The sequence below is a fragment of the Phaethon aethereus genome (genome assembly GCF_964289735.1).
Source record: "Phaethon aethereus genome assembly, chromosome: 19".
Lineage (NCBI taxonomy): Eukaryota > Metazoa > Chordata > Aves > Phaethontiformes > Phaethontidae > Phaethon > Phaethon aethereus.
Window position 1 is genome coordinate 11,702,851 of NC_138595.1, and position 26,378 is coordinate 11,729,228.

General features: G+C 44.2%; 1 protein-coding gene across 2 annotated transcripts in view; it reads right to left on the bottom strand.

The window, feature by feature from the left end:
• LOC309411897 (S-adenosyl-L-methionine-dependent tRNA 4-demethylwyosine synthase TYW1-like) overlaps positions 1-25,713 on the bottom strand; it is a gene marked incomplete at both ends in the record, with an annotated part of 106,706 nt that extends 80,993 nt beyond the window's left edge. The window contains 7 exons of one of the 2 annotated variants that reach the window (XM_082008663.1): positions 6,080-6,206; positions 20,640-20,762; positions 21,979-22,260; positions 23,080-23,274; positions 24,058-24,159; positions 24,734-24,874; positions 25,579-25,713. In XM_082008663.1, coding sequence (XP_081864789.1) covers positions 6,080-6,206; positions 20,640-20,762; positions 21,979-22,260; positions 23,080-23,274; positions 24,058-24,159; positions 24,734-24,874; positions 25,579-25,713 — 1,105 coding nt within the window. Of the gene's footprint in view, positions 1-6,079; positions 6,207-20,639; positions 20,763-21,978; positions 22,261-23,079; positions 23,275-24,057; positions 24,160-24,733; positions 24,875-25,566 lie in introns of both variants that reach the window. The other variant, XM_082008662.1, reaches the window with a different exon arrangement.
• Between the last annotated feature and the right edge of the window lie 665 nt (positions 25,714-26,378).

A 26,378-nucleotide genomic window follows, 5' to 3' on the forward strand; every position in this document is an offset into this window, starting at 1 on the left:
GGGCATCAACACAGCAGCTCATTCCATTTTAATCCATCCCCCAAATCAACTGCAAGTTCTTGAGACCTTCTCTCACCCCAGGCAAGATGGAGAAAAGATGTCCATTCCTCAGCCCAAGTAGTTTCACTGACTTCCACATTGGCTTTGCCATGCCAAGAGGAGAACAGCTGCTCCCTGGCAAGCAAACATCTATCACTACCCACCAGAACAATCCTAAGGAAACAGAACTAAGCAGCCATCTCCAGAAGCCACCTTCCAACTGCTCTCAGACACTGCACTCAAGATAAAGGCCCCTCAAATGTTCTTTACAGCAAAAGGATCCCTTGGCCCCTGACTGGGAGGTTGGGAAGACATAAGCTCCCCTGAGGAAGAAAGCACGTGCAAGTCACATGCAGGCTGTAAAGCAAGCAGGAAAAAAAGAAAACACAATGAGGCCATCTCAGAAGAGCCAATTTCCTACAAACACATGCCCTGCGCTGCCTCAGCTTCCCTGCAGGGCCAGAGCAACAGCTCCACTGTCAGGACCCTGGGCTTTCCCCTCACACTCGCCCACAGGGGACCTTTGGGTGCCTCCAGTGCCTTCCGAGCCCTGCCGCAGATCTCCAGCTCCCCCCACATCCTCCATCTGTTTTGGCTGGCCTGAGGGCTGGGTAGGAGACAGCAAATGCGTGCCGAGCCTAGAGACCCATCCTTGCCAACTGGCAGTAACCAGCCGGCCAAACAGGGTGGGTCGTAACTCCGAGGTCACGTCATTCAGTGAGGAAAAGAGTCTCGGTCTCTCTTTATTCATAGGAAAATTCAAGAAATCTGCAGAAATGTAACATCTTTAAGAACTGTACATCAGCATCGTCTTTGGCTGAGAAGTTTCAAGTTGAAGAAGGCAGGCAGCCTGCACAACTCAAGTACACAGAACATATGCGTAAAGAGACAGAACTACAAGTTGCTACAAACAAAAAATCTTTTTTTTTTTTTGTTTTGTGTTTTATTGATTATCTTCTTCAGTCATTCTGGGCACATTTCTTCCTCCACATTTCCATTTGTATAAACTGTCCCCTTGCTGGGGGAGATTGTCATGTTATGGAGAAAGGACAGTAAATTTTATCCTTGCCTGAATATATCTTGTATTTTGTTCCAGCTTAATAGACTTAATTTCAAAAGACCAATACTCTCCAAAGCCCTTCCAAAAGCTTAAAAAAAATGGATGCACTGCAAATATATATGCATTTATGCTTATTTGCCTCTATTATACATGCAATAATTCCACCAGCTCCAGTAAGTACACAAGGGAAGAATCAGGCTCACAAAACCAAGCCTTCACCATCTACTCTGCTCCTGATAAGCTGCTACATCTGCACCAGCAAATTAGTATTGCAGTCAGCTCACCACCAGCTCTTGGCAGCCTCCACGCCGTGGGACTTCAGCATCTTCTGCTTCCTGGATTCTTCCCCTTTAACTGCATATTCACTGTTTATTTACACAGACATTTTCTAAGGAGCTGCAAGAAAGTTTAGCAGGCTTAACTTTCCCCGGTTTCAGTCTTTGTATTTATTCTGCTTAGTAAGAATCATTTGCTATTTTGCAAACTAATTTTTAATCTTCCCATGGCCAATATTTGAATTCTGTGGTACCTTTCAGGGACTGCACCAGTGTGACTAATCCCCGACCCAGCTGCGAGCTGCTAGTGCCACCTGGAGTTTAACAGCCATACGTAAAGCGTGCCAAATCCCAAAGATGCACGCAAGCATTTTAGCGCACAGCCTGCAAAAGCATACATCTGGCAGCACCAAGCTCCGTGCAGCGTCTTTGAACAGTGGGTATCGTTTCCAAACAGTTTCCAAAGTCTGGACACTCAAAGCTCAGCACAGTGAGCCAAGCTGAGATGGTCGGAAGAGCTCAGAGCTGCAGGCACTGGAAACCTCAGTCCAAGAATGGACAGCAAAAGCCACCAAGTGCTTTTAAAAACCTAAACTCAAACAAGGTTGGCAAGCACTTGAAAAGCCCAGTTCTCTTTTTTTTTTGTCAGCCTCTTGATTGTTTTTCAGTGTGTATGCACATCGATCAAAGTATTTCTTTATATCAACCACAAAGTCAAAGCATGAAAATAAGTGGTTACTGAAGCAGCCCATACTGTTTCCAATACAAGCTGCCTCCTAATACCACCTGCCTTCGGATACAAGTAAAATAGAGGTATCCTGGACAGTCTGGTGCTAAATTGTAGGTTCACTTAACCAGTAAGGACAAAACAATCCAACTGGACTGTAGCAAACCTGCACAGTGGCAGCAGAGACAGAACAGAATAATTCATACAATGTCAGTGGGGTCAGTCTTTGGGTATCATTAACCCATTCTCATTGCGCTGCCCACCACGAAAAGCACAGTTTTACTTAGTAGTGCTACAGCAGAAGACTACAAAGCAAAGAGCATGTTGGAAATACACAATACGAGCGGCTGAAGAAATCCAGGTCTTTGGAATCTCTTAAGCAAACAATTAGCTCTTCAGGGTTTTGAATTTGTTTTTTTTCCTCTTTTGTATTCCTGCACATTTAAGAGAAGCACATCGAAGATGACCTGAAGCACCGCTAAATACAGCTGTAGCTTGATCGGGATGAAGCTGGCTGTCACTGTGGGACATCTTGTTTGACCTCCAAATAGTTCAGGAGGCCAGCTGCAGTAAAACCACAATTCCCCCAACTGCCTGCCTTTACTTACGTATTCGGCACGACAGTTTGCTTGGCTTTCAGTCTGACCATCACCAGCAATAAAACATTTGGCAAATCAAAGACTGCTTAAGACTTGGTTAACAACCCAAACAGAGCACAGGTCTTTGTGCTATTGCTGTACTGACTTTATAGCAGCAGGAAAGTGTAAAAGTCAGTATTTTCACTTGTAAAATAAGCACAGCTGATACAGGGGACACAAAAGAACCCCTCCCCGTATTCACACTGGGTTTTTTTAGAGTCACCTTTCCTACTAAAAAGCAGGTTGAGACTCCCTCTAAAGCTAAAGAAGGATTTAAATGCACTTGCTGAATAAATCAGGAGCTCTGGAAATGCAAACTTCACCATGTACAAAATCCTCCTGGTACCCAGGCCAAGCAAAAAAAAACCTTTCAGCCCAACAGAGATTGTTCCAAGAATCTACAAGCAACCGCAGAAAGCAAACGCAAACATGTTGGGCTGTATGTACTAATCACCATAGCAAATACTCATATGAGAAGTTTGCTTCCATTTTCAGTTTATTTTATGACAGCTACCTAAACAGATGAAATTACTAAAGTATTAACACAGCAAAATGGTACCACTGCAAATAACACACAGCCAAATATTGCAACAGTCAGCCTCTCTGTGCACCCCCCCATATTTGTTACTTGGAGGCACTGAACAGTTTGTGCTGTATTTGTATTTTATGCAAGACTGAACACTGATGGAAAGGGAATCGGTGTTTTTTCACAACACAAGACTGGCTATGACGTTAAAAAGCTACTATTACAGAGCACCTTTTGTAAAGGTATTTGCAACCAGGCAGCTACAAGGGCAACTACAACCTAATAGGTGACGCTGTATTTAGCTGAAATTCAATACCCATTCTAAAATAAAAACATTGTTTGAGCAATATTCAGTTTACCTACAGGAAGGTAAATTTGTCTGAAGGCGAATCAAAATAAAATGAGTGAGCATTACAATAGCCTGAAGAAATGCTGTTCAAGGGCAAACTTCTGTTACGCAACTACAATTTAAAAGAACAGCTTTCTCCTCAATCACTAGTACTGTTTTTTCCTCCTCTTGGGCTAATTACGCCCTCAGGGATAATCTTGAAAAGACACTGAATCTACACGCAAAGCAACCGGTTGTTGCTAAATAAATTAGATTATCTTTTGACTACATTGCACTTGTTATTTTCGGGGGAATGGTGCTGAGGGAAGGAGGGAGTTGTTTTATTTTTATAGCCACATAAGCCTGTCTTGGTGTGTTATTTGCAGGAAAAAAAAAGTTGTATGACACAAAAAAAGAAAGGAAGCTTCTCTTCTTCACTGTTGAGTAACCATTAAAGAATTAGGTGAGCAGCAGAGGAAAGGAGGGGAAGGTTGTGCCAGCGAGAGGCAGTTGTAACTGAGGATACAGACACAATAGTTTTAAGTCTTTGAAACTGCACATTTATGTAATTAGATCCTACCACTTGATCCAACACTGGCTCTACCCCAATCGTCGAAGGAAGGGAGAAATGCGTACCTACTTATCTGGATAATGAACTCCTGTCCCTGGAACACCACAAGGAAATCCAGGTTCTCAGGGGAGCTTGCCTTTGTGTCAGAAAAATTATGGCAGGAAGGTGACCTTCCCTCCAGCACTGTTTTCATTTTCCAAATGACCACTTTTTATTTACCATTAGAAAACCAGTTTCATTCATTCCCCAAAACTGAACCAGGACAGGCTGGGTCAGAAAGCGAGCCAGTGCAAAACACTCCGGCGACTACCACGGCACAGCGCAGAGCCAGCACAAGGCTCTGCCCCGCAAAAGAGTCAGGGCAGCATGCCAAAAACCACCCACTCCTCCCCTCAGAAGCCAGAGCCATAGGGTGGGCACAACCTGGGGTTCCTGCGTGCCAAAGAAAAAACGGAAATGTCTGAGGGCCTTGGTGCACCCTTCCATGGAGTCAGTAGCCCCTCTGACCTCCCAAAACAGGGTACTTGCAGTAGAGAAGTGTGCTTACCTCCCCACTGCCCATTTCTAGACAGCCATGTCTCCAGCAGCCCACTCCCCCAGGCCTGCTAGCCAAATCCACCTTTCCCCGACCTTCCTTGCAGGCAGATAAAACAATTAGACTTCTGGATCAAACACAGACAGTAGTAACTGAATAAATAAAAAAGGTTGTAACAGTGCTCCAGCTGCTCTGCAGCACGCTGCAGTGTAACTGCCACCACATTAGAGCCTTCAGAATTGAAGCTGAAAAGATGCATTGAACCAGCCTCCTGTGATCCCTCCACTGGTTCCAGCGAGCAGCAGCACCACTATGGACATGAAGAGGTGGCAAAGTCACTGCCACTCCTTGATAAGCCTTTGCTTTATTCCTTCAGACTATGAATTCAAAGAATGGCTCTTTATTTTATAGCTGTGTTAATAGGAAAAAAAAAAAAAACAACCACGACCAAACATGTCAGATACTTGACAGGCAGAACACAACTCCAGTCACCCACAAAAGCTCGGGCCAAAGGACAGCTGAAATCCTGAGGAACAAAGGTGTTGGGATTTCACAGCTGCTGGACTCACACAGGGCATGGTTAGAACTTCAGCTCTGTAGCAAGGTGCCTCCACTGCAATAACCAGAAGCACGTTCCCAGAAGCATCAGGAGAGATACTACTGATTTAGCAAGCAAGAAAACTGAGCACACTCTCATCCCAAGAGACAAAAGAAATCAGACTAAACTGTCTTTAGTCTTCAACTGAAGCTTACATCACCCTTCTCCTGGCTCTGCCACTCTGAGCCTTCTGAACTGCAGGTCTGTCAGTCTGGCTCTTCTCACGCTTGTCCTTTGTTTTAAAAAAGGCATTAAATTCATTAAAACTGTTCTCTACAGCTCATAGGAGAGTTACTGATCAATCATCTACTGGATTGGTAAAGTAAGTTTGAACTACTTCCTTTTCTGGAAATAAATTTTCAATAACAAAATCAGAGTTCAAAACTGAAATAAAAGCAGGGGACTAAGAAGCAAAAGAGAGATGCAAAGCTGATCTTTAAATATTCTTTGAGAAACCCACACTCTGGGAGATAGAGGCATGTGGGATCATCATCTCTCTCGAGCTGCCTCAGCATTTAGAGGTGAGTTCCGATACGCTCTCCACTCGTTATAGCGTGCGCTATGCTGAGACGCATTACTCTGTTTTAGATTATTCTCCTGCAGCTATCAGGTACAAACAGCCCCTGCCTAATCCTGTCCTGCCTCTAGTTAGAGACTACCACGGCTGAGGGTCCAGAGCAGTATCTTGAACATGAAGAACACCATCTTTCACTTTCTCTGTTAGAAGTCTACCACTGAGACTTCAAAGCCTGGTCCACCATCTGGTCTTTGCAGAACCTCACCTTGTTTTGTGAGCGCTTCTCTCAGAGCCGGGGTTATCATCTCTCTCTTTTCACCCTCCTCTTTCCTCCCAGCATTCTCATGAGGCAAGCCGGCTCCAACATCTCCTTCCTCAAGCTCACGTTCTCTCTGTTTAAAGACAGCAAGTTACAACCATTTAGATTCAGGCATCACGTTTTCAACACTGTGGCACAGTTGAGCCACAGACCTGCTAAACTTAAAACTGATGCAAGTGCCCACACAGGAATTCTTGCATTTGTGTAATCCTGCATTTCATCTCTCCTCCCATCAGACACTTCGGTAATTCAGGACAGTAAATTTAAAAAGAAAAAACAATTCAGCACTACATTTTTTTCTACTAGCATAGCAATAAAATTTTCTAGGACATTTTAAGAAACAAGGTCTTTGACTGTCATCGAGAGTGAGAGGGACTCCAGGGTTTGAGTCCAACTGTTTCACAATTGCACAATAAACTCATCCCTCTATAAAACGCAAACGAGAGGGAACAAACCGTGTTGTGCCTGACACACAATTGCCTGGAGCGCCAAGCAGCTATTGCCCCAATTATTTGGGACAGGTCAGGGAAGAAACCCACATCACTACAGGGCCTTAGCCCAGGAGCTGACAGAGCAGAAGGTGTGCTCTCCACAAGTCACTTAAGGCAGCAGCCACGTGCACCACCAAAATTCAGTGATCAAAGGCCGGGCAAGAAAAGTCTGTTCCCCCCTGCCCCGCAGTCAACTCCAGGCACACGAGCTGCAGCATCCCATCTAAGCCTGGCTTCCAGCAGGCATTGCTTTACAGACACAGTTAAGCCCTCAGAGCTTTCTTAAAGCCAAATGCAGGAACAGCACGTATTAGCATAAAGTTACAAGCAGGAGAAGCAAACCCTAGCACATAAGGCATCATGAATCCCCCGCTGTACAAGTGTCACTTCTGAGACTTTATGGGTATTTATTGTTTTGTGTCTGCACAAAGCAGCATGAAAGTGTAAATAATTACCTTGATATTTCATGCAACTTGTAATCTGTCACTCCTTTATGGCTTTTTTGAAATATTAAAGGAGTTATGGATAAACAACAAAAAAGAAAAGAGGACATTTTGTTTTCACAAAACCAAGGCTATTTCACATCCAAGCCTCTTTTGTGCCAAAGACATCAAGAAGTTCATACAAACCCTTCCAGTTTGAGTCTACCCACCAACTGTCAGCATCACTAAGGAAACCAGTGCTCTTGACTTGCCAAACTGTCGTCTTCACAAACAGGGAAGGTAATTTAGCCTCTCCTAGATACACAGATTTCTTTTGTACCCGAGGAAAACTTCATAAAATAAAGGTGCCTTAGTACAAAAAAAAAAAAATTAAAAACGCCACAGACTCTGAGGATCAAGGATAAAACAGAGCTCCTAATAAGCACTTGAGAAGGAAGTAGGAAAGCAAAACATTTAGGGACAGGCGTTATTACCTTTCCTACTCATTTTGAATAAAACTGTGCTCACAGTTGCAGGGAGGTCGTGCAGGAAGGCATTTTCTAATGACCAGTAAGAAAACATGGTCCTTACTGAAGTGAAAACTGTTTCCATCTCCTACGTACTTTCACTCCGTTTGCTGAGTTTTTAGGCAGGATTTCACTGGTTTCTGTAACACACCAAAACTCCCTGAAAGGCTAGCTCTACCAAGTACTTGTCATCTGTTGGGTTGACAAGCTCATTTCTTGAGACTTGATCTTCATTTATCAGCAAGATGCTTCAACAGTAAAATATTAATATTACTGGAAAAGCCTCACGTGTAATCTTCATCTTTTAACTATTAAATCTTTAAAAAAAAAGAGCTCTCCTCCCACAAGCTGTCACTGAACCCAGCACTAGGCCCAGCTATCCACTTGAAAAGGAAAGGCTCGATCTCAGCACCGATTTGTTAGCTACTCAAAGCAAAACGCTACGTGGGATTTACAAGTGGACACATCCTGGCCTGTTCCTCTACGACCTCATGCCAGGTTAATTCTCCCAGAAGAACTAAATATGCATTATGGAGCACATCATAATATTAAAAATGCAGTGATTGACTTAAGTACGAACGCGACATCCCATCCAAGACAGCCTTCAGGTACAGAAAAATTTTTTCTGAATTTAAAGGGTTTGCATTTCTACCTGTCTACTGTGCCTGTTACTGCAATATCTGAGGAAAGGACCTAAACATAAGAAGAACAAATAAAATTGCCTTACTGGCAGGGCAGAAACATTTATTTCAATAATCATTTTTCCCCTCACAGAGATGATATTTCCCGCCCGCTTTCATCCTGACATGAAAGCCTGTAAACAAAATAATCATTTGTTTTTCTCCAAACTGCAATACTTGACTTGTTCGGTTTGGCAAGTGATTGGCTTCAGATACTTCTTGTGGGAAATGGAATTCACAGCCCCGGCAGTTTTACTTATTTGCTTAATAAACCTTTCATATCTATTATTTAGAGTTTGAGTAGAGAGAACAAAGTTAACTTTGCACAGAGCAAACTTCTCAAGTTCTTGTGATTTAGCAGAAAGCCCTGTAGTAAATCTAAGGCAAATTACTGTCTTTCCATAACAAATCAAGCAAGTAGTGACAAGAGCCAGATTTTCATGCCCTTGAAATACTTCACTGCCAAAAAAACTGAAGAGTCATCCTCTGCTCTGCATTCACAAATGAGAGAACCCACAGACAGGAAAACCTAGAAATATATTCCTGTTTCTTGGTACCTCAAGGCTCAGCACAGCTCCTGCTGCAGCCTGCTGGAGGTTTTTTTCTTTGCTTACTGCCATTGAAGCAGATCTGAATAAAAGCAATTGAACCTCATGTGTAAGGACTTAGGACCACCTCCTCTACAGGTGAAGGAAAAAAAAAAATCCTCTTCCCTTTCATTGCCACACAGGCAACACATATGGACAGGCACGGGAAGCCCATTTTCGATGGATCAAGAGCAGAAGGTATCCAACAGACACATGCAAGAACCTCAGCATTCGCGGCCAAGGCAGACGTGTTGCTACCCCTTTGACAAACCACAGTTCAAGTGTTTGAGAGGATTTCCTACAGATATGCCTACCAAGCTCATCCACGGCCACGTCCAAATACGACCAACAGGATGCGCTACTGCACTTCTCTTTGAAGTGCTCTCTTCAGGACGTCAAGGTGCCTCATCTCTCCCTGTGTTTTCCATTTTATTACATCAAACACTCTTCAAACTAAGACTGCGAGGGTGAGAAAGTTAGAAGAAAAGAGACAAACTCCCTGAAAAAAAGTATTCCCTAAACTACCTTAATTTAGCCTTTTCAGCCTCATGTCTCTATTGATGTGCCGCAGCTGGAAAAAGAACATGCTCCCTGAGAAGTTTTTACTCCTGGAAGGAAAGTGACACCCAGAAAATCCACAAGTTTGACTGAACTTCTTTCCTACTTAACCTCCCAGTAGTCAAACAAGAGGGAACCCCTAGCCTTGTCATGATTTACAGCCTCATCCATCATAAGGCTCCAGGATCTTTTAACAAACAAAAGGCATAAACGTTAAGAAAACAGTAATACATCAGGGCCTGGAGCCAGGACTAACAAAACCAGCACTAAGGGAAAATGTTGGCAAGGCTATCAGGGAAAGACTGCCTGGCAGCAAAGAGTATCAGTAACGTTTTCCCATGGGAGTTGTTAAATGAAGTATTAAAGTTCATGAATTATGTGAATGAAGAGTTAAAAGTTCAGACCAAGCAGAGTTCTGGAAGCAATACTCCAGAAGCAAGAGGACAGCTAGAAAAGATGACAATTTTTCCCCTGGTTTAGGCTCAGCTGTCAGTGCCACTACAGGCAAGAACCACACAGGGTGGTTTTGGGGTTTTGTTTTGTTTTTTTTTTTTTTAAAGGCTACCCACAGGAACAGCACTCATTTCCTTACAAAGCAACCATCCCGCAAGACTAAAACACAGGAGACTAAGAGAACAGGACAGGGAGCAGGCTTGCACAAAGATACTCTTGAACACAACAGAAGAGGAGCAGAAGACTGCTAGTCCACTGTGGGGACCTTCCTGCTCCAGGTACAAAGCTCTGACTGTCACGACCGAACTGTAAGAGGGAAGTGCAATTTGCTCAGTCTGCGGATGAAACACCCTGCCAATCTTACAGCAACACGGGATACTCTAACTGCTGTCAGTCACCAATAAAAATAGCTTTGAGCATTTGCGAGCAAGCACAAAGATGAATACTAGAAACTTGTACTGAGTAATCAGTGAACCAGCAAACACCCCAACAGCAAGAAAATCTTATTAAAAATAGCTGCTAGAGTCTACATAATCACAGGCTACATACCCACTCCATACATCACTGCCCAGTTAAGCACAAAAGCCTTGAAACGAAGCAAAAAGCAGACAAGGGTTGAAAGCCTGACAGCTGAGAGATGGGGAGCTTGGCAATCCATTACCTTGCCGTGATTGAAATAGGAGGTAGCTTGATCAAAAGCAAAAATCATGGCATGTGTTTTTGAGAAGTATCCCTAAAAAATGGGGAAAGCCCCTGAGAAGTTCTGACTGATACCAACAAAAAACCCACCTCAAAAGGAAGATTTATTTTATTTTTTCTCCCATGGAATAGAAACCTTTGTGAATTTTCAATACCAAGCTGGAAAGAACTCTCCATCCACATCTGCCTTACTATGCTGTAGAATAACAGAGGTTCCCTCGCGTTATTCCGAGGCAGCAGGTACTAGCTGCCTCCCAAGAAAGGGTGCTATTCAAACAGACCTGCAGCTCAGCCCCGCCAGAGGGAATCCTGCATTCTCTTTTATTTGAAAAGTCAATGCTGAGATTTTTGGACATGTACAACAGCATTTTAAAGCCCAAACTCATGCAGATAAGTAATGACAGAAGACTTATGCTGCTATCCAGCTGAATTAGTTGGAAAGGGCACTGCACGTCTTCTGTGAAATGCAGAAGGATAAGTGATCCCACCAGTGTCCGTTTTCTTGTAGGTTCAACATCAGGCAGAATCCTCAAGGACCAAAAAAAAAAAAACAAACCCAGATCACAACTCTAAAAGTATACCTGCCGGGCTACAGAGGGGTTTAAGGTTGCTTCACTGAGCTATAACATCACTGCCTTGCTGTAGGGAGGGTTTTTACAAGGTGTCATTAAACCACAACTCCATTTCACATGCTGCTGCTTGATTCCATCAACATTTGTTTGATTTGGGAAACTTCCTTACACACACCATAAAGACTGATTTCCAAAGAAAACAAAAGAATCAAAACCAAAACTAAAAATGTGTCTGTCTCCAACCAAAAGTGACTAGTTTCTATTTGAAAATTGGGCCATATAGTCGCATTTTTATCCCTTTCTTCTGTCTACAGTAATCACAGCTAAAATCCAGACAACATGATTTATGAAGTACCCTGAAACATACAGCCTAAAACCAGAAAGGTTTTCCACTTTGGTCTGTTCTGCTTTCTCTCACACAGAGGATGCAGCACACATCCTTTCACAACATCTTGCCATATTTTGCAGATTTTTTTTAAATGGCCCTGTAAAAGCCTTCTCCGCTTCATTTCTTTCTTTTCCTTACAGTTTAGGACTAAAGAAAGGCATTTTGTTTCAACACCAATCTTTCAAGTCGTCAAAACACCATACACACATTTAAAAAAAAAAGTACGATGAATTTTGATTCTGCAATCATTTGCTATGTTTGAAGAAGCCTCCAGACAATCTGAGCTAATACCAGCTAGAGATATATTTCCTAGTAGCAATACTTGTTGTGGGAAAGACGGCCCTTGTAAGGAATGAAGCAGCCTGGACTGCAAACTACTATTTTGTATTACAAACCCTGAATGCCTTCCAGAGAAAGGCAGGCATCCAGTGCATGCTGGTGCACTGACCCAAGTCAGGCATCAGGGAGAAGCAGCCAGTTCTTGTACCTGCCGTAGAGATGCAGCTTTCACTGGTCTTCAGAATCCTTGTAATGCAGGAAAGCATCTAACCACAAAATGTTAATATGGGTTATGAAACACCAGGAGAAGCATCGAGCAGGAGAGCTCCACACTTTTCCAAGGGCCATGAGAGTCCCAAGCCCAGCTCCCCACTTCGGTTAGTCTTCCCAGGAAGACCATTTTTGCCAAAAACTACATGCAAGCTCACCAGCAGAAGCCAGCGCTCATTGGAGAGCGGCATGGGAAAGTCCCTATTTGCACCTTCTCCACCTGCCTCCTCCCTGAGTGGGAGCTGCATACAAGTCTTCCAAGCACCCAAATTAACAGTTTTGGTCTGTAGCCCATCCAGTGATATGCATCAACCAGCTTTTCAGAACGATTAGATGAGAGGCCACGAGATTATCATAAGAATACATTATTAACATCAAAAGGAAATTGCCTGTTTTCTACCATAATCAATCTTCACTGACTGTAAGATAACGTAAACTAGTCAATTAGGAAAAGAGACCAAGACAGATATCCAAGAGCCCTGCAGAGCATCCCTCAAGACCCAAAGCCCCACTTTCCAAAATTACAGGCCAAAAGTCAGAAATTACTCAGTGCTTCATCCTCTCAAGGGGGACACAGCACAGTTCCACACACACAACCGCACAAGCTGCTTTTCCAGCAAAGCCCTGTGCTTCGCGCCTGGGTCTCTTCTGCACGCTTGCTTCCAGTGGATGATATATAACAGCACTCCTCTTCCCAAAACCATGAACCCACTGTTGTTTTGGTAGTGCTGATCACAGGGACCCAGCCAAAACAAGCTGAGTCAGAATGACCCTCTGCACGGGGATCACTTGCTAGCACAGATCCAGACCCCAACTGCCTTGCCATGCCAGCGGCAAAAAGGAACGTAATTTCCTCACACCAAAGCTTAACTGTGCCATTGCGAGAAAAATCCACAGCATGGTTTGGCACACGTGTAAGTAGTCTGTGCAATACAAAAAACAGTTTAATGGCATGTTCCAGTGTCCACCTCCTTCTGTGGAGCTGAGATAATGCCACTTCCATTCTCTTACACCATACTCTTCTGTTCAGAAGGATTTTAGAAGAGGCTCCATCTCTTCTGCATATCCACATCACCTAGCAAAACGCAATCCCCATCTCATGCCAAGCCTCTGCACCTAACAGCAAGAGAGGGATGTCAGAATATCAGCTCTGACACAAACAAGGAAAGGTAGATACTTTGCTGCTTTGGCAGCCCACGTATCAGCAAAGGAAGCAAAATTGTGGCTCACCCTGTAACAGGAAAAAGCAGCTCCCACTGTCTATAACTGGTGCTGCCCTTCACACAGAGGGGCAGGACACTGAGCAAGATGAAGACACATGCTTTTGCAATTGAGAACCACTTACAAACTACTAAGCACTGGGCAGTCACAGCAAATAAGAAGGTTTGGTTGAAGACGTGTGGACAGGCTTACTGCCAGCTGCACTGCTGGATGACCAATCTGCAGGGTTTGTCTAGCAGAACATGGACACACTTACTGTGCCTTGTAACACCTTACCCAAACACCACATTTATTTGGCAACAGATGCTGCACTCCCACAGGACAACCTTGTGCTACTCTCTCCTTAGATACAGCAATGACCTCAACAGGCCACTTCCTCCATGCTTCTCCCAGTAATTACCATCAGCTGGTAATTACTCTGTGCATTGATTTGTGGACTTCTGTTCAACTGTGTTATTTAGCTGGCAAGAACCTTAGAAAATGCACAGGAAAAATAAATACCTGAGAAATGCAACACAAAGTTTGTGAGAAATGGTAAGCAGATGGGCTGGACTGCTGCAGGCTAAACCTTGATCATCTCCAACAACAGATGTGGTCAAGAAAGGGGGGGGGGGGGGGGGGGGGGCGGAAGAGATAGAGAACTCAATACTCAGGGGGACTTCAGACTTCCAGAATTTTTTATATCCATCAGCTCTGCTTCACTACTCATTTACTAATTCACAACAGACTAAAGAACAGCAAGGGATATGGGATCTACCACCTAGGGCAAAAATAAGAGTCTTCATTCATAGATCTCAAAGCCCTTTACAAAGGCTCGTCAAGGCAGCCAGTATCATACCACATGTCAAAGACAGAATGTCCAGCCAGAGGTTACCTTTAAAGTCATTATTTTTCTCCTCCCTCCCCCACTTTTTCATTGGGCAATCCCAAGACTTACCTAGAAAAGGGAAGCCTCAAGACCTCTTGTAATGTTGTTTAAGAATTGCAATTTTTTTTTTTTTTTCAATAGCTAGGGGTAGAGAAGAAAAATTTGAACACAAGAAAGGGGAAGGATGAATTGTTGCTATAACAAACCCAGATTTTAATGCCAGAAGTAATCCCCAAGCAGTTAAATGATATTTCTTAAAGCTTATTTTAAAATGCAGGCCCACACTGCATTCTGAGCCAGAGTAGCAGAGGTCAAAATCTAGCCCAGAGACTGAGCTGTTGCAGATAAGAGCATATTTTTCCTATAGGAATCTTTCGCCTATTAAAAGTTAGAGAAAGTTTTTGGAGAGCTCTAAATGTGCACATCATTTCTAGCTGTTTCTAAATCTGACAGCTAAGTATCCCAGCCTTATTCAATTTGGCTAAAATACAGCTAACAATTCTTGCATATTCTAGAAGTTGCTGCAGTAAGTGTCTGTAAACCTTATAGCTTAAATTTGTAAATCCTAAAACTCACTGTTCCATTTCAAATAAAACTCCAGCCAACTTCATTACAAGTTTCTTTACCCAGTGTCAGCAAGGTTTGGTCTTCCATAGCAGGCACACACTCACAAAAGGCTCTTGGGAAACATTGTGAGCAGTCTGATTTACAGTCCCATGGTGGTAAAGTGACTAACGTAGGATGACTTTTTAGGGAAGAGCACCAAGAAGGATCCAGAAGCGTCCCCTGTGGCAAATGGACATAGAAGGAAGTAGAAACTTCTTGAACATGCTCTCTGGGACATACTTTGTTTCCTGCAAACTCAGTCTCAGTCTTGCTCTCTCACACATACCCTTCCTCCGTACTTACATTGCAAATGTGACCATCAGGGTCATTAAACTTTTTGTTTTAGAAAACAAGAACGTTAATCTCAAAAGCATGTCAACAAAATATGCCCACTTGATTACTTTCCAACCCAACCAAAAAAAAATTAGGATATTATTATTACTATTACTCATGCCTGCAGTTTATAAATAAAGGTTAATAAAGCCATTTCATTCCCTAGTAACAAGTCTAGGTTGATCTGTCTTTCTAGTTTATCACAACCTCCCAGCTGTTGGAGATAATCTACATTAAGAAATGGTGTCCCTGTGATTAATAGCAGCCTTGCAGGCCACAAACATGCCCATTAGGTTTCACATTTTATCTGATAAACACATTGCAGGGGAGTAACTTTGGAGGACAGGGAAAGTATGCCACAACTGTACAACTTAAAAGTCCACTTAGTTATTAAATCCATTAAGAACCACCACTGCCTTCTGCTGCTGCATAAAAGCAATTTGGAGAACAAGCCCAGGTTCTCAGCCCAAAAAACAAACAGCTAGAAGGGTAGTAAATACACAGGAAACCCAGCGCTTAACCCATCTAGGCATGCACCACCCAGCTCAGCCTGGCACCACAGCCTTGCATCACCAGGCACCTGAGAGAAGCAACCTCGGAGCTGGCAGCCTCAGAGCTCCCCAGTCCTCCCTCAGGAGCGGTCGTATTGCACGCTGTTGGACTTTCACACCCAGCAATTCCCTTCATGAAAGCGCAGGAGTTATCTACGCCGACGTAAAGGTTTGAGCCCCGTTCAGAACCCTACTAAGCATCACCTGCAACTATTTCTCATGACAGCAAGTTCCAAAAATTGAACTACTCAGAAAAAAAGGGCTGGATTTTAGCAGCTATGAAGGAGTCATCACCACATAGCATGAGACTTGGTAAAGAAAGTGTGGAATTTACCTTTGTATCATCATCATTTTATATATGTGAATGATTTCCTGTTCTCACCCCACCTTGTGCCAATTTTTGTGCTCAGACTCAGTGTGCAGAAGGCACCATCACCTTGAATTGTGTACCTTTACCCTCAGAAGCTCTTTAAAAGGCCATCTCTTTCCCAAGGGAGAGAGTATGTAATACCTATAACTATAGCAGGAAGAGAGGTTCTGGCATTCACCTTGAACTCCTGAATCCATCTGCCCAAACAAAATGACAGCAATAATCCAATACCTGTCTCAAGCCCTTTGACAATACTTTGTGAAATGCAGTGAAACTGCAGTATATGGGAAAAGAATAGCTGTAAAACAGAACTCAGCCTTTATTTCCATCAAGTCAAGTAACAGGAGATGGATGCAAAATTAAGATCACCTGCAGAGATTTGAATTGGTTGGATGGTCACACCCAGAGGGTAGTGGTCAACGGCTCAATGTCCAGATGGAGACTGGCAACAAGTGGCATCCCTCAGGGGTCCATACTGGGACCAGTACTCTTTTAATATCTGCATCAGTGACATAAACAGCGGGATTGAGTGCACCCTCAGCAAGTTTGCAGATGACACCAAGCTGAGTGGTGTGGCTGACACACCTGAAGGACGGGATGCCATCCAGAGGGACCTGGACAACCTCGAGGAATGCGTCCAAGTGAACCTCATGAGGTTCAAAAAAGCCAAGTGCAGGGTCCTGCCCCTGGGTCAGGGCAACCCCCAGTATCGGTACAGGCTGGGGATGAAGGGATGGAGAGCAGCCCTGCTGAGAAGGACTTGGGGGTCCTGGTGGGTGAAAAGCTAGACAGGAGCCGACAATGTGCACTTGTAGCCCAGAAGGTCAACCGTGTCCTGGGCTGCACCCAGAGCAGTGTGGCCAGCAGGGCGAGGGAGGGGATTCTGCCCCTCTGCCCCGCTCTGGGGAGACCCCCCTGCAGTGCTGCGTCCAGCTCTGGAGCCCTCGGCACAGGACAGACATGGACCTGTCAGAGCAGGGCCAGAGGAGGCCCCAGCAATGCTCCAAGGGCTGGAGCAGCTCTGCTGGGAGGACAGGCTGGGAGGGTTGGGGTTGTTCAGCCTGGAGAAGAGGAGGCTCCGGGGAGACCTTCCTGCAGCTGCCAGTGCTTAAAAGGGAGCCTATAGGAAAGATGGGGACAGACTGTTTAGCAGGGCCTGTAGCAACAAGACAAGGGGTGATGGTTTTAAACTAAAAGAGGGCAGATTTAGACTGGATATAAGGAAGAAGTTTTTCACAACAAAGGTGGTGAAACCCTGGCCCAGGTTGCCCAGAGAGGTGGTCAATGCCCCATCCCTAGAACCATCCCAGCTCAGGTTGGATGGGGCTCTGAGCAACCTGATCAAGTTGAAGATGTCCCTGCTCATGGCAGGGGGTTGGACTAGATGGCCTTAAAAGGTCCCTTCCAACCCAAACTTCTATGACATACTTGCCTCCACAGCCTCACTCTGATATCCCATAAAAGACAGGACAACAAGGAATTATGACTGTCTGACTGCACATCTGTCTTATCTGAGTGATTCTCACAAGAGGCAATACATGCCTGCAAAATAGATCAAAGCTGGACCCTAAAAAGTTTCAAATTAACTATACTGCACGAGGCAGAACCTCCTACTCTATCTCCCATATGCAGAGGAGTTAATACACAACACTGAAATCCACAAAACCTGTGCTGGAAACCGTTAGGCACATTTCAAATCCAAGTAACTCCAGGCATGAAGAAGTGTCTGTGATATAACCCTGAAATACACAAGTTTTCTTTAAACTTGCTAGGTTGTATATGGATAGTTCAGATACAAAAACCCAAAGCACTTGCGTGTGTTGGTAGGGATTACTGCAAGATTACACCAGTGTAAAACAAAAGCGTCACACTAATTTTACACTGTTCATCATTCTGTGAAAGAAAAAATGGCTAAAAGGGGACAATGTAACTTATCTGAAAAAGAATTTCTTATTGCACAAACTCATAGCCACTAAAGCAAGGCTGTGACTTAACAGAGATACATTTAAACAACTATATCTTCCCACCTGGGAGCAAGAGAGCCTGATCATGATAAATTACTTTCATAAATGCAGATCATCCTGCTCTTTCATATCAAGTCTTCAGCATTTATTTTTGTTATAGTAAATAACTGCACCTATGGGATCATTTTACAATTCAAGTGTTTGCATAAACCTGTTGCGAGTCAATCCGCACATTCCCCAGGAGATTCACCACCAAGGCAAAGTCATTCTTTCTCCCAGCTAATGATAAGGATTAGCCATCAGGTCCAGGCTCCCTCATGAAATATTTACAGAGCTATATCCTGCCATCACTCTGCAAATGACATGGAAGAGCGCTGAGGATTTGCATCGAAGTCACCGCTGAGGGCCCTTTCTCCATTACCTGCTCTGGTTACAGAAGCATGAAACCAGAAATGTAGATTGTAGCTAGACAGATCGACCACGCAGAACAGAAATGAAGGGGCCAGTAATGAGAACTACATGGTTTAAGGTTTCAAAATTAGTCCAAAAACCTGGGACACGACTACAGTAGTTCAGTGGCATCGGTGACAAAGGCAGGTGGACCCACAGTTTTAGGGCCTCCTATCTCAGCTGACAGCAGCTCATATCCAAAAGGGCCAGGACACTTCCACACAGAGCACGCTCCCAGTCCTCACCACTGTCCCACACAGAGACTTGCACTTTAAGGATTCAACCATTTGCAGAGGCAAGAGAGCAGCATTCGACTGCCAGGGCAGAACAAGTGTTTGCCACCCCCTCCGAGGAAAAGGCAGCAGACCAGAAACTGCAGCTTGAGGTGAGCATCTGTGCTCAGACGAAGCTGTCCCTCAGATCAGAGAGGCTACTTCAGTCAGAGCCACAAGAACCTGATCTACACACAGATACTTGCACTTCTGCAGTAACTTGCACGTACACCACACAGGCCTCTCACCGCTGAAGTGGAGCAACAAGAAAGCCAAGAAGAAAGTAGTCAGTTGTTTGAATCATGCATCAGCCAAAGTCTTAGACAGCAATGAATTTTAACTGCCTACATATAAAACCAATACCGCACTGACTTCAGCCATGCTCGCTACCAGAACAACGAGCACGAGAAGCTAAGGGCAGGAAGTGTTTTATTGCTGTGCTCACTTTTTATTCATAAACTGGACTATGAGTGGTTTTCCTGGTTTACAATACACTTTGATCATGGTGTTGCCATACGTTGTCAGTCAGTGAAAACTCAATGTCTAATTTTACATAAAACTGCTGGATGACAACACGTCCCTTCCCTGGTCTAAATCATCTCCCAGGGCATGCTGCGACAGAAAACACAGATCCCTCTTTGTCAGTGACCTCTAGTGGTGAGCACATGCAGGAGAGGAGGAAGGAGATCGCTTCACAGCACAGTTACACAGGAAGATTGACCCTTTCTCCCTCCAAAGGAAAGCCAAACGGTTCATCCATCCACCCTTCTCTTGCAAACCGCAGTGGGCAAGCTGACACAAGCTCAGGCACGGATGCTCTCGCACAGCAGTCTGCCTCGCCCCCCACATCAGTGGGGCCGCTCTCCTAAAGCGGAGAGTTTGTTACAAGCAGCAGGAAGCGTGTTTTACATCCTGCCCTCTCCTTAAGCTGAGGAACAGAGAACCTCATGCTCCCCTTGCAACCCTCCTAACCCTGCAGCTAAGGCCCTCCTTGCTGCAGCCCAGCAGTGTCACCTTGGCTCAGACTGCTGAGGAGACGGTTACGTTTCGGGAAAGAGCTGTGAGAAGTGCACACCATAGAGGCATGGCAAGATAAGGAAGGTGTAATTACAGACAGAGGTAGGTTTGTTGAAGAGCAGCTCAAGGGTTCATGTGAAAAGACACCACCATGGAAAGATGGGGGGGAAACCAGAGTCAGCAGATGGCACCGCAGGACATCACCTGTCCACCCGGGGATGGCCCTTCCCCTCCCAACTGCTCGGCTGACAGCGTGGCAAGCACACTGAGGCTTAGCCTAGTAGCTATTTAGATCCTCACTCCTTTTTGTGTGCTAACCAAATAAATGAGTTTGGTATATCTTGTTTGCAGACTCTTTGAACACAGAAAAAGAGACATGAACAGAACCACACAGAAACAGAGATAGCAACACCCCGAAACGAAGCAGGAATCACACTTGTCTTTGACAGGCTCAGCACAGATCAAGCTCACAGGCTTGCTCTGCGAGCACAGCACCTCCTCTTAGGGCAGCAGTGAGCAAGACACAGAAGCTCTTGCAGCAGTGTGTTACCACTCCACCAGCAGCTCTGCTCCCCAGCACAACATGGGCAGATACAGTAACAGGATTTGTGTTTAGACACTGGACTGTGAATTGCAGCGGCAGAGATGTACATTCAGACCTGAGTGTGAGCTATGGAAGCAATTTTTCCTCAGATCGAAAACAACAGGTTACCATTGCAGTATTTGCTCAGTGAAAAGTCATGGCTGGTAACTATATCCAACACACCTCCAAGTACATTCTTTTTGGGGACAGGTTCTCCAATATCTCATATTTTACTTTCCCTCTAACTAGATCCTACAGATTCTAATCCAGCAGGTAATATTTTAATCAATTCAACTGATGAGTGACAAAGACCTAACAGTTCTATACTCGCTGTAACAGTGGTACCTTTGCTTTCTTCATGTGGCTCATGATATTGCCGAGATCTTCAACATCGACGACAGAATTTGTGCCTCCAGCTTCCTCAGCATCAGCCTCCTCCTCGCTACTGGTTTCAAAGAACTCTTCTGCCTGTGTAAGAGATCAGAGGGGAAAAAAAAAAAGGAATCTGAGTGTTAAATGTAAGACTTTCATCTATGCTAACCAGTGAAATCAGCTCTCACAATCAGTAATGAGAAACAAGGAATAGTCAACCAATAACCTGTATAGTGTATATGAGATATTTAAACTTGGGGCTTTTATCAGTGTGTATTTTTTAATAGTTCAGTAGCACACAGACTGCCTGAAACTCAGTCCAAATATCCTGCCTCCAGATTGCTCTGTTTTCCTCGTGTGCCCACCTGATCGCATGAGAAACGATATAGAGGATAACACTCCCACAGCATACTGTGATGATCTGGAAGCTTAAACCCCGTCAACTCCTCCAAGTGCCCCTGTTTGAATGGACAGGAAGTGAGAGATCTGCTTTCCAAGTCAAACTCTTCACAGAGCAGAAAAGTTGTCTCCTTTCTGTACACAACCAAGGTACAGCACAACAGCATCGGTGTAACAGCAAGATTTATTCCTCTTGTTCCTGCAGCAGCCAGCACTCTCAAACTCACTCAGCCAGAAGAGCCTCTATTTCCCTACAAAATTCAACATGGCCATAGCAATCATTTCAAATCCACAATAAATGGCTTGCAGGGAGGATTAAAGTGCCATAGCAGCTCTGGGTCTTGCACTATAGAGCAAGAGAGAGGATTTCTTATTCAAAACCTGCAATCCACAAACACTCCAGAAGACACGCAAGTGATTACAGGCAGGCACATTCCAAGGAAATACAGGACTTGCTCAGATAACAGTCTCCCAACTGCCTTTGGAAAAACCTTGAGGTGCAGGCAAAGCACTTAAGCTCAACAAGTTGAAGTGGAAGCAGGTTAACTGCTCACAGGGAACTAAATGCTTCATCTGGCCCCGAGACAAAGCAAAGACTGTGATGAGAACCCAGACTGGCTCCCTGGAGCATCTGTCACAACACACACCTCCCCCTATTCAAGGGGAAGGCTCCCTCATCATATAAATGCCATCTAGCCTAAGTCCATGACTAATGCTTTGGTCCTGCTTTTTGGATGGCTTATTCTGCCTGTTACCTGCCATGGGATCTCATCCCTCTTCCCCCTCTGCTCCTCAACAAAGAGCTATCAAGCTGCCAGAGCACCCCTCTGGGCTGTAGGAGGAAGGAGAGAAGTCAAATAGTGCTCCACAGGGCACTAAAGCAGAAACAACACCCCACAGATTTTGCCTCTACCTCAGCATTCTCGTATTCTGATGCTCTATGTTCGTGATCTGAGCTCTCCTTCCTCTCCTTTCCTGGAGATTTGCACTTCCCTTTCTTGCACTTCCCACTGCAGGGCTTCTTTTCCCCTCTGCAGAGGGCCTGGAGCCGACCAAGGAACTTGGCTTTCCATGCTTCAAAGTCAGCCTCAATGCTGCCATGTTTGCTCTGGGCCACGTTGCAGTCCCCCTCAGCACGAGTCATGATACGGCTGGCACTGAGCATCCACAGCCACCTGTCAATATTTCTTCCAACCTAGGATAGGACGAAAGTTAGAGGGAAATCAAATGAAGCCCAAGTTAAAGCAGGCAATTAAGAAAGCAAGGACCAAGCCTGGAAACAGAGCCAGTGAACTGCACAGGGCTGCGAGGCAAGGACTTCTGGAGTCTCTCTCACCTGCTGACTCAGAGCACAGCCACAAGTCAGTCTGACCACCACCACACACCCTCAGGCTCCCATCTGAAAACATCTCTGCTATCATGCTGATGGGATAAGAGATGAGCTCTGGGAACAAGCTGCCTTGTGCTGTGGTTGTTGGTCAAAATGCCCACATGTGTAACGCATTTCATGGGGCCCCAGCTATACAACCGTAACAACCTGGTGACAAGTCATGCCATTTTTCTGACTGAGATGAAACTAATTACTGGGCTAAGATATTGTCATATTTTCCATCAGTAAATAAAGCTAAATCCACACAATACAGCAAAGTACATAAGATAGAGAAAAGCGCTCTAAACTAAAAGGCAGCTAGTGAGAGGGTTTACAGTACTGTACCCTCATGCACTGATATAAAGCTTTCAAAGCTGGGTAATTAACTCAGTAAGGATTTACCAGATGTATTACCATACCTCCCAGCTTAATGCAGTGCTTATGGGACTGCTTGCCCATTTAAAAGGGCAGCACAATCGCTTCAAAGCTGCATTACCTGTGCCTTAAACCCAATCCCTAATCAAGTCCACACAACGGCTGCAATTCTCACACAAACTACCAGTATCGTTCTGTTTTGTAGTATTCAAGGAAGCTTAGCCTTTCAGAGGAGCAGAAATCAAAGACAGGTGCACAGCAGATACTTACTGTGTTGTAATGATCAACATAAACTGAGTTTCCCAAGCCAAACACAGCATATCTCAGGCCTTTCAGATACGTTTTCCCAACACGGAAGTCATTCGCAGCCTCTTCTAACCACTTGCAGAACCACGCGGCACTCTCGGTTGGCTGTCCATCTGTGTATGTAGCTACCAAGAACACACAAATGTTCCTGCTGCTTGTCTAATAATATAAAGAGAACAGAATAGAAAAGCTCACGCATTTTTCACAACACGCTACATCAGGAAGAGAGCTGTAACACATGGACAGTTGCAAGAAGTCAAAAGATGAGATTTTTTGCTAAGTGGGTTACGAATCTTTGCTGTGGGACGCTGCAGCTGATAATCCCAATGGTAGTGAAAAGTCAATCCTCCCTGCAAAGCTATCTTAAACTAGCCAAGGGAGACCAAGCTGTCTTCCCCCTGGTAGTAAACCAGAACTGGACACCTACCTTCCGTACCCCAAGCAACACCTGCTTGAACAGACTCTTGCCGCAATAAAGTCTCCCATGGATTCAAAAAGCAACTATCAATATTTACAGGAAAAAAACAAAATCAATTAATCACAGATTACTCAATACAAATACACGTCCCAAGCAGTTTCTAAGACTTTGAAGGCTGCAGAAGTATCACTATCCACTTGTTCTGGTTTTGGACCTTTCCCTGGGTATAGGTTGTCAGAGACAGAACAGGGGGACTTAGTGTGGCCCCTCTCACCTAATTCACACCTGAGTGACAGAACTACAAAACCACTGTCAGGATCAAAATGTTCTACACAATACTTTCCTAGTAAATTTTCAAAATTCAGGTACTTCTGCTGAGGGTTGATGGGCTATACTAGCTTATGTAAAAGGGAAGCAATTTTTAACACACAACTTTGGGGATTTCCAGGATAACAAGAAAGAAAAGAGCTTTCACAATCCCAGGAAAAGCTTGTATTTATTATTCATATTTATGAGGTACCTACCTCCTCTGCTAAACAATCATCTGGATCATAGTCTCCCATGCTAATGACTTCCACAGGCAAATTAAGGGAAATAACTGCTTCAGCAAGACCTTTAGCAAATCTCTGGGGGGAAAAAAAAAAAAAGATGTTGAAAGTTATCAAAGTTCAACCCAGCTATCATAAGGGTCAAACAAGCCCTGCTATGGCCAACAGTCACAAGATGTCTCCCAGCACAGGAAGAACAATGACACAGGAGAATTAAGACACTGGACCTATAATCCCTCACATTTAAAAAAGTGAAGTACAGTGGCTGAAAGAAGAGTTTCATGAATTTTAATGACTAATGATTTTAGATGCACACACATAAATTAAATTTCTTTGAGAACGCAAGCACCTAAAGCAGCAGTTCCCTCTAACAAGACCTGCTAGCAAATTAAGGGTATATTGTAAGAGTAAACTTTAAGCTTCATAATCTTCATAATGTCTCTACTGTATGCCCCACTTAAACGATGGGAGTAGAATAACTTATTTTTATATAATCTTCACTTATCTTTCATGTTGGGCAGTGACTTCTAATGAACATTCTGATGAACTTTCAGATGTTTACACAGTGCAGTGTTTCTAAGGCAAGCAACATACTTCAATCTCAACAATATTTCAAATCAACTTCAAGCATGTGAAAAAAAGATACTTATACCTTTGCTGTGCCAGTTTGAGACCCATAGAATATCTTCACTCCAGCAACAGAGACCTCCTTTGCCTGCAGGGTGGCATATCCATTTACTAGTGTGTCTTCTATTCCTTCAGAAGAAGCTGGATTCCCAGTGGATTTTTCACTCTAAGGAACAAGCACTGTGTTTCACTCAATCCCCTTCCAAAGTGACATTAACCCCATTTTCCCAGAAGCATTTACAATACAAACCCTGTGACAAGACTCTCAGCACTACGCAAACGCAACAGTCAAAGCATTTTAGCATCTCACACTTAAGAGACACGAGTAACTATTTCTCTGAACTAGGCCATGCTACAATAAACTCATCGCACACACTGGGAAGGTGATAGGATCCAGGTGCATCCGAGAGCCTCCCAACTCATGCAGCAGAACTTCACTCACCTGCACGAGGATGTTTTAACTTCCCAAGTAGCCTACTCCCACTCCTGTCCTAAAACCAGTCCAACTTTGTCATTAACATCACAGGAAACACGAACCTGGCAACACTGGGCGCAAGCAGAGCGATTATACTCTGACACATCCTCTCAGTAACAAAGCGAGCAGCATTCAGCAGAGATCTGCTCTAACATCAGAGCAACAAGGATGTTTAGTCACCTGCAAATAGGAGACCATCCAGGATGAGGATTGTAACCACCAGATGAACTAAACTGCAAACTAAACTGCAACTGGGATTGGCAACAACCTCAGGTGGGCTCACAGCGAAGCAGCAAGTTTCACTGCACCAGTGGGTACCTTCACCCAGCAGCTACTCAGTTCCACACACAGATTTCAGGGCCTTCTTGGACAAAAGTGCTTACGGGTTCAGTTACCTTCTTCTTGGTTCTGGTGGCGGTGAACTGAAAAACAATCCAAATGCTGATCCCAAAAGCAACAGCAGAATAGATGTAAAGTCTGTGCAGCCATACGGACGCCAGGCAAATATAAAAAAAGGTCCACATATCCATTGAGACATCTAAATCTAGAATAAATCACAGATTTAGCAAGAGCTGATTCCTACAGTATGCATTTAGAATAAGCACACAAAAAAATAATCATACGGTACCCACAGTCTCACGCCATTAGCTACTCTCAGGCTCTACAGAAAACAGCTTTTGGCTAAATACAAGGCACTAAAAATGAATCAAGGAGCCTTCACCTCCTCAGAGATGCATAAGCTGAGTTTCATCTGCATACCCAAACTAACATTATAGACTGCCATATGGGAATTCTGTGTTTTTCTTCAATAAAGCAGGTTCTCTTATAAGGAAAGGCAGAAAATACTTGTGCTGTGTGAGCATTAGGAAGTAAAAAGTCCTTGTGAAACATTCAACATCGTACCAGCCTTGACTTTGCACAGACCTAACACGTGCAGATCTCTGGAGCTAAAAAACTCTATTTCAAGTGGGAAATCATCTCCACAGAGCTTGCTGCTGAACACAAGCCTTGCTTGTATGCATTAAACTCCACACTGATTACAACAGCTTTGACCCAGAGTTTCAAGGCCAGGCTGGAACCTGGATTCACTTGAAAGTAGTTTTTCAGAATTCTGTCACGTGGGTGCGGTTTGACTCAGAACAACTGAGATGGTTTGGAACCAACTTGAAAACTCAGGGTACGTAATGCCGCTGCC